Genomic DNA, 14,890 nt, shown 5'->3' with positions numbered 1-14,890 from the left:
CAGGAGAGCGCCAAGGATAAAATATTAGCTATTAAAAAGCACATCCTAGCTCCTTCTGTCCCGTGGACCTATCTCGGCTGGGCTGGGCTTGCTTAGATCATGAGCTCTCTCGGGTCCCAGCACATGGTCGGTGCAGGAGTGAGACAGCTACAGACAAAGGAGTCCGTCCTGAGTGTGATTTCCAGCCTGCCAGCCCTGCAAGCTGAAGCCCTGTTTTTACCCACCTCCCAGGGCTAACACTGCAGCCAGAGCTGTGCCCCCACCCTCGACTCACAGGGGTCATCATTAGGGTTTGGAAGGGGGCTCGATCTTCCCGGCCTACGCTGTCCTTGGTTGAGTCAGCCCATTGGAACAATGCATGCCTGGAAACACTGCAAATCCTGGCTTGCCCCAGTCTACGCTTGGGGGTGAGTATCATAGAAGTGTAGGACTGGAAGGGACCTCGAGAGGTCTTCTAGGCCAGTCTCCCACACTCAAGGCATGGCTAAGTATTATCTGCTTTATTCTGTATCTGCTTTCAACTAGCTGTGCATGACAAGAACTTCACAGCACTCAGCCCAGACACTCTGTCTGGGAGCTCAGCCCTTAAAGGCATAGGCCTCAATACCACAGCATGGACCCTGTGGACTCCCACTGGCTTGGCTAGTGTCTCCCAATGCAGAAAGAGAGGCATTGAGAGGCCATAATATTCTGGCCCAGATTCTGCCCTGCACTGAGATCCACTTGATGCAGGAGATCAGAGGCCTGTCAGAGAACCAGTTCTGGCTACCAATTCTGTGGCCTGATCTATACCATTCTCAACCCCAGTGTAAGCTAGAGCAGCCTTGGGGGTTCCTATAATTCCCAAGGAAACCACATGCCCACGACCTGTCCCCTACTACCCCAACATCCTGCACAATCCAGGGTGGTTGGTGCAGAACCTGGTACACTTGATTCCCATCTCTTCACAATGAAAAGGACTGTGGGATCTCTAAAAAAGCTGAGCAAATAATTAAAATCCACATTTGTCAAATAGGAAAGGAGGACTTGTGGCACCTTAGAGACTAACCAATTTATTTGAGCATGAGCTTTCGTGGGCTACAGCTCACTTCATCGGATGCATGAACACGGCTGTTACTCTGAAATTTGTCAAATAATTCCGTTCGGGGGGAGGGGGAGAGAACCCTACCAAATATGTCTCAGGGCTATCTCTGAGCATAAGCCAGGCCTGCATTCCACCCGCTCATGGATGCGGACGATGAACTACCTAGGTCACCTCTCCATTTGACGCACCTGGCGTTCAGCACAAAACCTCTCTGCCCAAGTGCCCCCAAGAGGTAACGCCACCAGACTCAGTGGAGTCATGCCAGGGATGAGGTTGGTGCCTTAATGTGCCAGTAGAAAGCCTCTGCCCATGGGCACTGCTCCAGCTTTATTCCTTTCTATGCTTTTCATGACATTTCTTCGATATAAATGGTAACATCAATGTTTTTGCCAGCACTTAATGCAGATATTTCTGTCCTTGGCCCCATGTCTCGTCTCTCCTTGACGACGCAGTAAGTCAAGTAAGCTAGCACTTTCCAGCCTCATAAGACTAACATACTGCTCAGATAGCTCCTTTCATTGAGGATCCCAGGGGCTTTCCAAATATCAGCCCATTAACCAACCCCCACCCCCACCCCTGGGATAGGAAATATTAGCCCCTCATTGACAGATGGGCAAACAGGGACACAGAGAGGACACGTGACTCACCGCCAGTCCTATGCTTTCACCACTACACCACACTCCTTCCATGTGCTTTACAAGCCTTAATGCTTCCAGCATCTTTGGGCCAAGTAGGTAGGTGAGCAGTGTGATCGCCATTTTACAGGTGGGGAAACCAAGGAAGAGACGGTAAATCCCAAATCTGAACAGCCAGTCCTCAGTGCCAAAGCTAAAACTGGAATTGAGGAGTTCCTGGCTCCCAAGCCTGTGCTCAGACCATCTCTCTCTCTCATTCCCCTTCACCACACCTCCATCCCTCACCCCACCCCCCATACGTGCATGAATAATTCCCATGAATCGTAGGAATGAAGTCAACGTCTAGCCCCACTCCATGTATTGATACATGTACCCACCTGTTTAAACTAAGTGCCTCCTCGTTAACATGCTATTTATACACCGTCGCTCTGGATGGTGTTTGATATGCATGCAGCAATCCGGGGGCTGTTCACACTGGCTCTGTCCTTCTCCAGTCTGTGCAGTAGCAGACGGAAAAGAAATCAGAACGGTTCAGTTAAAAGAGGGGGACGGGCGTCATTGATTCCTGCCATCAAAGCATAGCCTGGCAAGCTTCCTTCCTGCAGCCCCCAACAGCTGCCAGCCCTGCCCAGGGAGGGGATAGGAATCTAGGGGCCCGAGTTCTGTCTCCTTGGCCCATTCCATCCATGCATTCCCTGCCCACCCCAGGTTTGCTCTGTGGCTAAACGGAGGACTCCTTGCTCCAGGGCTGTCAATTCAGCACCTTACAACATTCATTTTCTCAGTTGGGAGCTAGCCCGGCTGTGCTTCTGGTCTGGGGCAGGGCATCGCTTTGCACCAGGGCCCAGGCAGGAATCACAGAACCACCTATTTGCCGTCGGATGAGAGAGAGAGAGAAAGGAAAGCAAATGAATTTCCCCCGCCTGCTAATGATGAAGTGAGATTATACCGAACTGAGCCACAGTGTAAACGTTAATAAAGGTCATGTTAATGACTGGCTTAATTCAGGACTTATAAATTAGCTGATGTGAATTTGCTTTATGAACTGCTCCTTTATGGTGCCAACCCTCATCTCGGTCATGGGGCTCTCACTCGGTCTCACACACACCCACCCCCAAGCGGCTCTCAGCTAATGGGGATGCACTGCCCCCTCGCAGCACTAGGAAGTCACAGCAGCTAACAGGTAATATTACCAGACTAGAGTGAAGAGCCACCTCTCTGTAATTAATGTGGACGACATGGCACAGAATCGGACTTTGAGCATTTTGTCAGCTGACTAAGCCTCACTGTTAGGACTCTGGCCCCAAGACCACATCAACCCCTGGAAGAAGAGTAAAGGGGACTGTTTCATAAGAAGGAAGTGAGGGGAACTGGACACTAGGATGCCTATGTGTACCCCCAGTCCTGTCATGAAATCACAGTGAACTTGGGAAGTCACTCAACTCGGTGCCTCAGTTTACCCCTCTGGTTGATAATATTCACCCACTCCCTCCCAGGGTGGTATGGCCTACCCAATCAGTAAAGCACGACTTCGGGGCAGGGCATGTCTTTTTGCTCCGTTTGTACAGCGCCTTGCCCAGTGGGGTCCTAGTCCGTGATGTGGGCTCCGAGATGCTACCTCAGTACAGGTAATAAATCTGTTTCTAAATCCTTCCCGTACGGTCAGACATCACTCAGCGTATGAACAAGACTTCACCCTCCCGGACAACTGTGCTCTTTGCCAGAATGGCTCCCTTGTTGTGTTTCAATAAAGGTCACGGTTTCACGAGGATAGGTAGTTGTTCTAGCTCTCAACCCCCACCCTGGAGGGCCAGTGGACGGTACTCCATCTGGCCCCTACCCTTTGGGCTGTCCAATGCAGGTAGCCCTACAAGGAGTTCGAGCTCCCCACAGCACAGCTCTGAGGGTCAATGGAACTCACACGCCCTCCCGCCACGGCACAGCGCAGCCCCCAGGGAAGAACAGGGAATCCAGGAGAAGAAGCAGGTCAGATGGAAAGCAGCAGAGAATGACAAAGCGTTATCATCATTTGGGCTAGGGTTGGAGATTTCACAGTCTGTTGCTTGGGGGAGGGATAGCTCAGTGGTTTGAGCATTGGCCTGCTAAACCCAGGATCGTGAGTTCAATCCTTGAGGGGGCCATTTAGGATCTGGGGCAAAAATTGGGGATTGGTCCTGCTTTGAGCAGGGGGTTGGACTAGATACCTCCTGAGGTCCCTTCCAACCCTGATATTCTAAGTCCTCTCTGAGGAGCCTGCAATGAATATTAGTTTGTCTCATCACTTTCCCTTCCCTGGTTAACCAGCTCAGCTACGATTCCCTCCACAGTGTGTCTGCAGGCGGCAGTAAGGGGGCAGACAAAACCCTGCCTCAACCTAAGCATTGGCGTAAGCAGGTTTCACACCAGTGAAGCCAAGAGTCTCCTAGAAGTTAAGGCCAGAAGGGACCATCATGATCATCTAGTCTAACTCCTGCACATTGCAGACTACAGTCTCCACCTGGGGCCGAGTCGGCTGTGCGTATGGATCTGCGGGAAATAATGCTGATTCCTGCCCCGGCATCACTCTTCAGCCAAGTGACTGTATTCTTTATATTCGCAACTCTGGGACACCCCCTGCCTGGCTCAGAACAGTGCTACAGCTCAGGAGAGCCATGTCCGATGGCCGCACTCCCTCTCCAATCGGCCTGCAGGAGGTACTCACATAGCAATGCAACACCCATCGCCTTCCTCCTTGCCCTGTGCGGATGCCCGTGCCGCCAAGCTCCTCCAGGCCAGGCTGAGCAGGGCAGCATGAATTCCTGCCCAGCACCATCCACAGCTGCCTCGAAGCCACTGGGCAAGATGCTGCAGTCCACATTCCACATGGCACCTTAACACCATCACGTGCAAGCAAACGCCAATGCAAGCTGGAAATTAGACAATCACTAACCATCAGAGGACTTTGGTTCTAGAACAGCCTCCCAATGGGGGCAGTGAGGGTCAAACACCCTACTAGTTTTAAGATGGCACTTGATGAGTATCTGAACGGGATCCCATGATCGGGCTGCCTGTGATAGCAGGGGATGGGACTCATTGACCTAGAGGTCCCACCCAGTCCTCTGTTCAAGGTAGCTCTTCTATATCAGGAGGTCTCCAGCCTGTTCAGTTTGCCAGCCACTTCACAGGGGAGAGATCATCAGACAACACCCCTGTTCCTCTCGCAGCCACTGAGTCTCAGAATGAAAGGGCTCCATGGAGGGTGAAGAGTCAATACACTGCAGGCATGCAGGCAGCGCCGTTATTACATTACTTACACACGCATAAGAGCAGCTCGCTAGTCCTTCTGTTCCCCTACCACATGAGCTGAAGAAACGCTCCCATAACTGGTAGCACTAGAAGGTCCCTTACCCTCTCTTTGAGCAGCCACTACAGGGTAAAATCATACACAAAGTGCATTGCAACAGTCCAGAAACCAGTTTGAGAACTACTGCCATTTATTTAAAAGAACCCCCAAACGTGTGTTACGAATGGTGCCTCTGCTTCTTAATATGGAAAAGTTTCTTGTTGTTTTCAGTCTGGTTTGCAATTCACCACCTATGCGGTTTGTTTGCAGGTGGGCCAGTGTAGCTTGACTAGGAAGTTTCATCGTATCATCCGTTGCATTTGCATGTCTCTCCTACACTAGCAGTCTTTGGTTACAGACACTGCAGGAGAATGGCTAAGCCTCACAAATAAAAGAAAACTAAACCCTGCACTTTCTGAAATGGCAGAAAAACATGAAACATTTCGAGGAGGTTTATAAAGCTGTACTCACAAACAGGCTCTGAATGTGGAGTCTAACAGTCCTAACAGCATCCCTTCAATTTAACGTAAGAATTTAAGATGGCACTAAAACCGCCATGCAGCCCATAGAGCGAGCATTCCTCCTTTTGGTATTTTATCTGCCCTGAATTTAATCCTTTGTGACACATGTATTTACCCTGGTAAATCAATGGAGGTTACAGGCTTTTTTCCAGCAAAACTCAAGTACCTTAATTTATTGCATTAAATGGCCATATCAAAGGCTTTTCAGAGATCAGCAGAAAGTGCTGCAGGGTAAATTTCCACTACCACTTACCAGCAAAAGAAGCAGAAGAAGTCAGGTAATAATCAGCACTTTAATGTAGATTTCCAATTGTGATTAGATTAGGCACTGAGTGGCAGTAAGTCCAACAGAAGGTCTGGACTACAGCCGCAAAGAGAAAATGTGAAGACTGTAGAGACTAAATCAATTTCTCTGAAGATAAAAGGCAGCCGGGAAAGTGGTGGATAATTATTCAGACCCACCTTTCTGAGGGAAGGGTAATTAGAGCCATATTCTAATTAATGCGTACCTTGCCCCAGCCAGTCTTCAAAGAAAACCAAGTGAGGCTGGGAAAAGAGACTCAGATTCCTCATGTCTCTCTCTGACAGGGGTGCCTGTCTTGGGACGGGGTGGAGAGGGTCAGGAAATCTTGGAGCAAGCAAGGGGGATGTTTTTTTTAAAAAAAAAATCTGTCCCATCGACCTTCCCCCCATGGTACTTTGGAAAGTCAGCCGTAAGCTGTCAAAGACGGGCTCAGTAAAGCCTCCGGGATTCCAACCTTCGAGAGGAGCCAGAGTCAGAAAAATCACAGGCTTTGGAGTTAATTACAGCACTAAGAAAAGACCAAAACCAACCTGGGATTTTGAAACGCTGTTGGCAGCCAAATTCAGATTAGCGAGGAGGTACGCTGCCTTCCAATCTTTGCAAAAGCAAAGCCAGCCACAGGCCACTGTCATTAATTTAACCGTTAGCCCCTGGGTGGGAAAAGAGTGGGAAGCAAAGAGCCATTTCCCTGTCACTCAGGGGAAGCAGCATGGTCTGCTTGCAGGGGCGCTGACTTACGCCCAGAGGAGCTGGGTTTGAGTCCCCAGCTCAGCCACTGACCTGCTGGGTGACCTTGGGGACATCAATTCCCCTCTCTGGGCCTTCGTCAGGGCTACACACAGCGGTTTGTTTTTGTAGGGTCTGTTTTGACTTCCAGGTTGTATGTGCTGCTTTGTTAGCACCGGGGCACCCAGAGTTTTCTCTCCTTTTAAAAGACTTGTGTTGAAGCCTATGTTTTGAAGTTAGATCTTGAGCTGAGTGATGGGGTCGACAGGAGCAGATCAAATTCCAGGCCCATCAGTCTGGGCAGGGTCCCCTTAGCTACTCAACCAAAGACCACCCAGTCTTGGGGCTGCATTGCTGGGTCAGATTGGGACAGTGCTGCCAGCCATCTGCAGTCCCTGACCATCATTGTTTTGGACTAAGCCATGCAAGGAGCCATGTCCGGCCATTAGAAATCTCCTGCCCTGCCTGTGCCATTTAGAGGCCTCCTCCATGGCCTTTCTCAAGAGCACAGAAACAACGGGGGGGGTGGGGGGGGAATTATCAGCTGTCTGATAACTTGGTGCTTTCAGATAAATCAGCCTCTCTCTCTTCCTAAGCTCAGCCCTACTGGGCTCTATGCCAAAGGCATTTGCTGCTTACCCCACTATCTGTTATTAATGAGGTTCAAAGTCAGGAGAATTCCTCACTCCTCTGTGCCTGGAGCAATGCATAGACTGAGTCATGAAGACTCATGAGTAAGGTTAAGATTTTTGTCACTGGCATTTTTAGTAAAAGTCAGAGACAGGTCGTGGGCAATAAACAAAAATCCACGGAAGCCCATGACCTGTCCTTGACTTTTACTAAAAATACCCTGGGGATGGGGCTAACAGTTGGAGCCCTGACAGGGGCTGACTGCTGGCCACTGCTCCAGCTCCACCACGGCTCCTGCAGCGGGGGCTGGCCGCCAGCCCCCATGGCCATTGCTCCGGCGGCCCCGGGGGCTGACCCGACCCCAGGAGCTGCTCCTGAGCAGGGGCTGACTGCTGCTCCAGCCCTGCCGCTGCCTCAGGCTGAAGCCAAAGAAGTCACGGAGGCCCATTAAAGTCACAGAATCCATGACCGAATCGGATCCTTACTCATGAGTCATTCAAGATGGATAATGAACCACAGTTATGGTACTGGGAACGACGCTCTTGCTGGTGTCAGTAGGAATCAGCACACACCTGCCCCTCTGGCTGGAATTATACCTGCTCCTGGGTTTGAGATGGTCTTGCTAGAGACCTGAACAGGGTATAAGCGTCCACCCGCTCACTCAGCAACTGGAACTGCTCTCCCGGCTCAGCTACCAGATCCCGCTGCATTTGGCACTGCAAGGTGGACACGCTCAGCCACTGCCCAGCTGCCTGCCTGTGTCGCTGCAGCCCAGAGCAGGTAGCAGGGGGTGCACGAGTGGCGAGAGGTTGGATTGGCTCAAGCCACCTCGAGTCAGTTCCTGGTTCAGACACTGTGTGGCGCTGTACAAGTCCTGTCATCTAGCCTGTGCCTCGGCTCCCGGCTTGCAAACTGGGGGTGACACCTCCCTCCCTCCCTCGCACACACGTGCGGAAGCCAGTGGGGCCTGCTGGCTGGAGCACTGCACTGGAACTGTGAGGCTCTGGGTCCTAGTCCTGGTTCTGCCCAGCAGCCTGCTTGGAGACCTGGTAGGGTGACCAGACAGCAAATGCAAAAAATCAGGACGGGGGTGGGGGATAATAGGAGCCTATGTGAGAAAAAGACCCAAAAATGGGGACTGTCCCTATAAAATTGGGACATCTGGTCACTCTAAGACCTTGCCCAAAGAGCGGGAGGAAAGGCTGGGTGGAGGCACAGCAGATACTTGCGCCCTTCCCCCGAGGGGAGCAGACCCTGGATGGGATGAGCAGCAAAACCTCCCCTGCTGGTAGCACAGAAGGGAGTGTCACGCGGGTGAGTATGCTCTGATCTCTTGCAGCCAGTGCTGCCTCCTCTAGGAGGTTGGGGGACATTTGGGGAAGCTCCCTACCTGGGGGGTGAGAGAGGGAACAGCCCAGGGTGCAGGTGATATTGCTCCACGTGCAGGTGAGGGAGCATGTGCCCAGAGCTGGGAAGGTTTGTGGTGTAACTCAGCCCTCTGGGCACTGCACTGAGGGCTAGATCCACTGAGGCCCCACCCTCAAACTCACGGGGACTTGGTCTCGTTTTGCAGATGGACAGAGGTGAGTTCCAGCAGGATTCTGTCCTCAAGCAGCTGGAGGTGCTCAAGGAGGAGGAGAAGGAGTTCCAGAACCTGAAGGTGAGCAGCGGCCTGGCTCCAGCCTCAGGCACCTGAACCCCTTAGTATCATGCGTGACTTGCAGTAGCCCCTAGACATGCCAACTGATATCAGGTGCCACACAAACACCTAGGCGGAGGCAGTCTCTGACCCGAAGAGCTTACAGTGTGAACAGACAAGACAGAAGGGAAACAAGGACAGGCAGACACTTCTCCAAGCTCCCAGGCACAGCCAGAAATAGAACGGATGTTTGCTGACGGCCAACCCAGTACCCTGCCCACTAGGCCCTACTGCTTCAGGCAGCAGCCACGAGAAGCGACATTTCAGAGCCCAGCTCCCAGGGAGCAGCTGCAATACGAGACGCAATAGGCAGGTTGATAGCATCCGCTCGTTCCTCTGGACTCACCCACACGTCGCACAAGCCTCTCAGCACTCACCGCATGCACAGAGGGTTGTGCGCTGCACACCTCCCAGGCACGCACCGCCAGCTTATCCAAAGAGCTTGGCACACTGGGAGGAGCGCTCCTTTGGAAGTCGGGCCCCAGCTGGGAGTGCCGAACACTTGCGAACCTGGCCCCATCGGCTGGAAGCAGCCACCTCCACCAGACGCGCCACGGGGCTAGGCTACACGAGAAGCGACCCTGCTGTAGCACGGCTGGTGAAGACGCTCTGTACCGACGGCGGGAGAGCGTTCTCCCATCGGCACAATGAGACCGCCTCCACCCAGGGCAGTAGCTACCGTGGCAGAAGCAGCTCTCCTGCTGACACAGTGCTGTCCACACCGGCGCTTAGGGAGACGGCTTACCCACACCCCGGGGTGACATCAGTCATGTGTACTGCCACCTTCCCGTCCACATGCAGCCACGCCAGGCTGCAGCAGATCGGGCTGCTGCCCGTCAGCGTGGACAAACCCCAGCCTCCCAGCGGGTGTTCTGCGGGAGGTGCCCCAGCCGTTCTCTTTGCAAGGCCGGCTGTGGAAGAGCTTTCGCCTTCGCACACCTGCCCGCTGACTCGGCCTTCCAAAGCAGAGGCCATGACTCTCTTCTGCAGCAGCGTCAGGCTGCAGCCAACCCCCTCCCTGCCCCCCCCCCACACACACACACTCCCCCCGGGCTGGGAAGATGGGTTAGTCCCGTTCCCCTCCTTGATTCACACCTGCTCGTGGCATGGCCTCCAAGAAACTTCTCCCTCCTCTTGTCCCCCAGGTCTTCAGTGCAGGGGGTGTAAATACAGTCAGAGACCCAAGCCAGGAGGCATGGGAGTTGAGGCTGGAGAATTAGGGCCTGAGTCTCATTTATACTAAGATCCCTTTGCTCCGCTCTGGCAGCACGAAGCGGACTTAAAGTAGGTGTTCAGGCCCCTCTGGCAGAACAGTCTAATGCAGCCTCAGGGCAAAGGAGAGAGAGGCCCAGTGGGAGGGGAGCAACCAGAGGCAGTTTAGTTAGAAACACTATTTGCAGTGACTTTTGGAGGTGCGGGGATGAGGGGGAGGGAAGGGGTATTCCAATGTCCCCAAAACTCATTGTAACCCAGGAACAGGCCTGGGGTCTGCAAAGTGGGTGAGAAGCTCTCCCACATGCTGGTCCCACTGTTTATTTGAGGGCGAGAATGGGTAATGTGTCCCCTGGTCGCCCCTTCCCCAGCCTCCCTGTCCCATGCTGGTCACAATGCACTGGTCTCTCCGAGACACGAAGAGGCTCCCACAGCCTGGTGCCGCACGTGAGAGCCACAGGGGCGCGGCACCTCTGAAAACCAGCTTGGGCCTTTCAACTCCCAGGCCCTTGGCCTGATACCCTCTTGGCGTGACAGCACCCCCCAGGGAAGGGGCTCATTGCCCTTGTCTTCTGGGAGTGGGGAAATAACTAAGTAAGGTATCATATTTAGCCGAGCTGTTTCCATAGCAACAGAGAAGTAGTCTTCATCTCTCCAGCACGCAGCTGTCTCAGCCCTTGTTGGTTCCCTGAGCCCTCTCTATCTGGCTGCTGAAGGGGAACATAGCTCCATAAGGACAGAGGCAGCAGCAAAAGCCAGTGGGGACTTTCGGCAGAGACCCTTGCATCACAAGGCAGCGGGAGCAGAACCTGCACCTGCATGAGCTTGGGGCCAGGCCAGCTGCAGCTTCTTGCAGGGAAGTCATCTGAAGGATACGAGCAGCAAAGCTACCAAACACTCCCTCCCACCCCATCCTCACAAGCACTGGATTCCTTTGGGACTTCTGGATGGCTCAGGGAACAGGGAATGGGACGTGGAACCCCATTGCCTCCAGTTCCCCAGCTACAGCTGATCCAGGTCAGCAGTGTCTGCCAGCTGTTCCCTGGCTGGTGTGCCGTGAGTTTGGCAGGTCTCAGTGGAATGGTGGCACCGTCAAAACAGACTACAGGTCCTAGAGCAGCAGGATGAGCCTGCCAAGGGCCCACAAGTCAGAACCTGCCTGGGGGCCCAGGTACAGAACAGTTGTCCCTGACCTGGGGCCATGGTGTAGTGCACACAGGACCTTTGCCATGTTCCCCCAAAGCACCAAGAGCAGTGACTGGTCACAAGATTCCAGCTCACAGCCCGTGTCCTCTGTGATTGGTCTTTCCATAAATCTATCAGACGCAGCCCTAGAAACGCTTCATTTTGAAACAGTATAAATCAAGTAAGGTAGGGCCAGATCCTCAAAGGTATTTAGGTGCCTCACTCCCTTTGGTTTCAATAGGAGTTAGGTACTGAAATACGCAGGGGAGGAAATGGAGCGGATACTCGATTCCAGAGGAAATCTCAAGCCAAAAGGTCATTGGATGGAAGGGGCCCAGGACAGCGGGGGTCAGTGATCATGAGGTTCCCCAGTGCTCCGTGTCCCAGTTATACATTGGGAACTAGTCAGCCGAGACCAGTAAGGGATTGTGTCACGCCTGCCCTACAATTCTGGGTGCCGTCAATGTTATGCACAGCGCTGACATCAACAGCCAGCCCACAAGCATGGAGGTCACACCCTGGCTTCCACCAGCCAGTTACTTTTTGCAGCCTAACACCCACTTGCTCCCAAATTTCCCCCAAACCATCTGCCCTGCAGCGTCCAGGCCACCTGACTATAGCACTCACAGAACCTTATTAAGTTCTTTGCTCCTGTAAAGAGACTACATGACAGCTCATTAAGTTCCCAGGGGGTTGACAGACACTCTTATTTCAATCACAGCCCTGAATTGCTATATAGTAAAAGTAAAATGAACAAGAAGCCATCAGCGTAAGTGCTATCAAATAGAAAGAGTAAAGATAGAAAGGCTTACACACAAACAAAAGTAAAAATACACTTCTAAAACTTCACTTTAGCAAGTGACAATCTGTGCTTGAGCAGCCTCTCACCTATATTCATTTCCCAGAGATATCAACCTTCCTGGCTGAAGGACTCAACATTCTGTGATTTCAAGAGCTCCAGTCCCTTTAATCCCCCATGTGATGGACAGCTATGGGGTTCGCTCCCCTTTCTCTTTATAGTCCAGTAACCTTTGAAAAATAAACCCAGATCAAGCATCTCTCCTGCAGGGCTATAGACACCAGGCTGTCTTCCCAAAGTTCATTGACTCGGCTGTTCTTCCCTTCCTGTTGACTTCCCATCCCCCCGTTGATTCCTATGTAAATGGGGCTTCCATTGTTTTGATTCCACACTGCTTAATTTCATTGCAGACAGGTAGATAGCTGCCTTCCCTCCTGCCTGGAGAAAACCTGCTTCTCCTTGTGTTTGGTCACAGACTTTAAAGAATAGCAGTGATCATCCATAATTCCTCACACTGTGTTAATATGGACAATTCACAATGATCTAAAGCAGTGGGTCTCAACCAGGGTTATGTAGTGGTCTTCCAGGGGGTACAACAACTCATCTAGATATTTGCCTAGTTTTACAACAGGCTACATGAAAAGCACTAGCAAAATTAGTACAAACTAGAATGTCATACAATGATGTGTTTATACTGCTCTATATACTATACATTGAAATGTCAGTACAATATTTATATTCCAACTGAATTATATGGTAAAAATGAGAAAGTCAGCAATTTTTCAGTAGTGTGCTGTGACAAGTTTGTATTTTTATGTCTGAGTTTTAAGCAAGTAATTTTTAAGTGAGGTGAAACTTGGGGTACACAAGACAAATCAGACTCCTGAAAGGGGTACAGAAGTCTGGAAAGGTTGAGAGCCACTGATCTGAATCACTATTGCATTACAGGTTTTCATAAAAGACCTTACTCGATACACTTGTATGGCACAGTAATATTGCATTCAATCAGCTGCGTCAGTTGCTTATCACTTGAGGCGCAGACCCCCTGTCTTTATAGGTAAGAGGGTATCTGCCCCACTCACTGGGTTGGTGGCTTTGTTTACCTTTTATGTAAATGTACCTTCGTTGTCCCTGCCCAACAACCAACCTGGTCAAAGAAGCAAATATCCACTCCTTTGTCTAGGGCAGACTGGGCTTATGCCTTGTTTGCCAAACACATTTTAAGGACATAATTCTAGCACATATCCATACCTCTCTACACACATCACACAAGAATACTAATGAGCAGTGAGTTATTAGTTTCCCAGGGCTACACTGAATGCCACCTTCTGGGTTTATATTTCAGTGTTAGGTGTAGCGAGCATGTCAGGCCTGACACACGTTGCTGACAGACCCCCAAAGGGCTGCTGTGTCACGGTAACTTGTCTCTCCCTTAAGGACCCCACCAATGGCTACTACAGCGTGAACACCTTCAAGGACCACCACTCCACCCCCACCATCTCTCTCTCGGGCTGCCAGCCCGACCTGAGGCCTGCCAACAAGCAGCGGGTGCCCACGGGCATGTCCTTCACCAACATCTACACCACCCTGAGCGGGCAGAACCGGCTCTACGACTACAGCCAGCGCTTCGTGCTGGGCATGGGCAGCAGCTCCATCGAGCTGTGCGAGCGGGAGTTCCAGCGGGGCTCCATGAGCGACAGCAGCTCCTTCCTCGACACGCAGTGCGACAGCAGCGTCAGCAGCAGTGGCAAGCAGGACGGCTACGTCCAGTTCGACAAGGCCAGCAAGGCCTCGGCCTCCTCCTCCCACCACTCACAGTCCTCGTCCCAGAACTCAGACCCCAGCCGGCCCCTGCAGAGGAGAATGCAGACGCACGTGTGAGCGGCTGGGACGTGGCCGACAGTGGGGGCTGGGCGGGGGCGGATGGCCAGGAGCCGAGGCATTGGATGCTGGGGAGCCCCCAGCAGCTGGGAGCTGCAGAAATGATCTTGGCCCAGGCTTTATTCTGGTTCTAGTGAGTTTATTTTCCAAAGCACTTTTGTCCACAGTAAAATGACACCCCATGGCTCCTGTGGGGTGCCTGGGGGAGGGAGGGGTGTCTTGGGCAGCTCTGTTCTCCCCCCCCCGGAAGACTTGCAGTCTCCTTCCTAGCCCCGTGGGGCAATGTCAAACGCGGGACCATTGCGGGGTGGGAGACTACGGCAGCCGAGACCAAACCGATTCAAGCACAAACCACAAGGAAGGTTGGACCTGGAGGCTGGGGCTGTGGGGAGGGGAAGGGGCGCGCCTTGCCACCCAGCGTCCCCACCCCCTGGGACCGGAAGCCTCTTCCGGGGCATTTTTCTCGGTGCCCCCTTTGGGGACAGAGACGCCTGCCACACGTGCCCCGAAGAGTGCCGGGAGCCCTGTGGCACTCAGTGCGCCCCTCTCGAGTTTTTCGTTTGGGCCGAGAACCACCCTGTGCCCATGGCCCCTCCTCACGTGAGCCTTCCGGCCTTTCAGCACTTACTTCACTTAACAAGAACTCTCCTCACCTGTCAGGCCACAGGGGAAGCTCCCCACCGGCCCAGGGGCTAGCAGCACGGTGGCCTCCCCACACTCGATGACAGGGCCACACCTGCTACACCCCATTGGTTTCCCCTCCCCAACACCGCGCCTTTCCTCTCCTCTGCAAGCCCTCCCACGGGGGCTGCTTTCCCTCGGGAAGCCGATGAGGGAGTCGGCTCAGAGGCCTTCTCCCAGCGCCCTTCCTCCGACTTCCGCTGTTTTGCAG

General features: G+C 52.7%; 1 protein-coding gene across 2 annotated transcripts in view; it reads left to right on the top strand.

The window, feature by feature from the left end:
* The window catches only part of KIRREL3 (kirre like nephrin family adhesion molecule 3), a 725,113-nt gene extending 710,876 nt beyond the window's left edge, over nucleotides 1–14,237 (top strand). For both annotated transcript variants that reach the window (XM_073320928.1, XM_073320926.1), the window contains 2 exons: nucleotides 8,796–8,882; nucleotides 13,555–14,237. In XM_073320928.1, the coding sequence (XP_073177029.1) occupies nucleotides 8,796–8,882; nucleotides 13,555–13,998 (531 nt within the window). In that variant the 3' untranslated portion in view covers nucleotides 13,999–14,237. The remainder of the gene's footprint in view (nucleotides 1–8,795; nucleotides 8,883–13,554) is intronic.
* The last annotated feature ends 653 nt before the right edge of the window (nucleotides 14,238–14,890 follow it).

The sequence above is a fragment of the Lepidochelys kempii genome, chromosome 22 (assembly GCF_965140285.1).
Source record: "Lepidochelys kempii isolate rLepKem1 chromosome 22, rLepKem1.hap1, whole genome shotgun sequence".
Lineage (NCBI taxonomy): Eukaryota > Metazoa > Chordata > Testudines > Cheloniidae > Lepidochelys > Lepidochelys kempii.
This window is presented reverse-complemented; position numbering and strand designations above follow the sequence as displayed.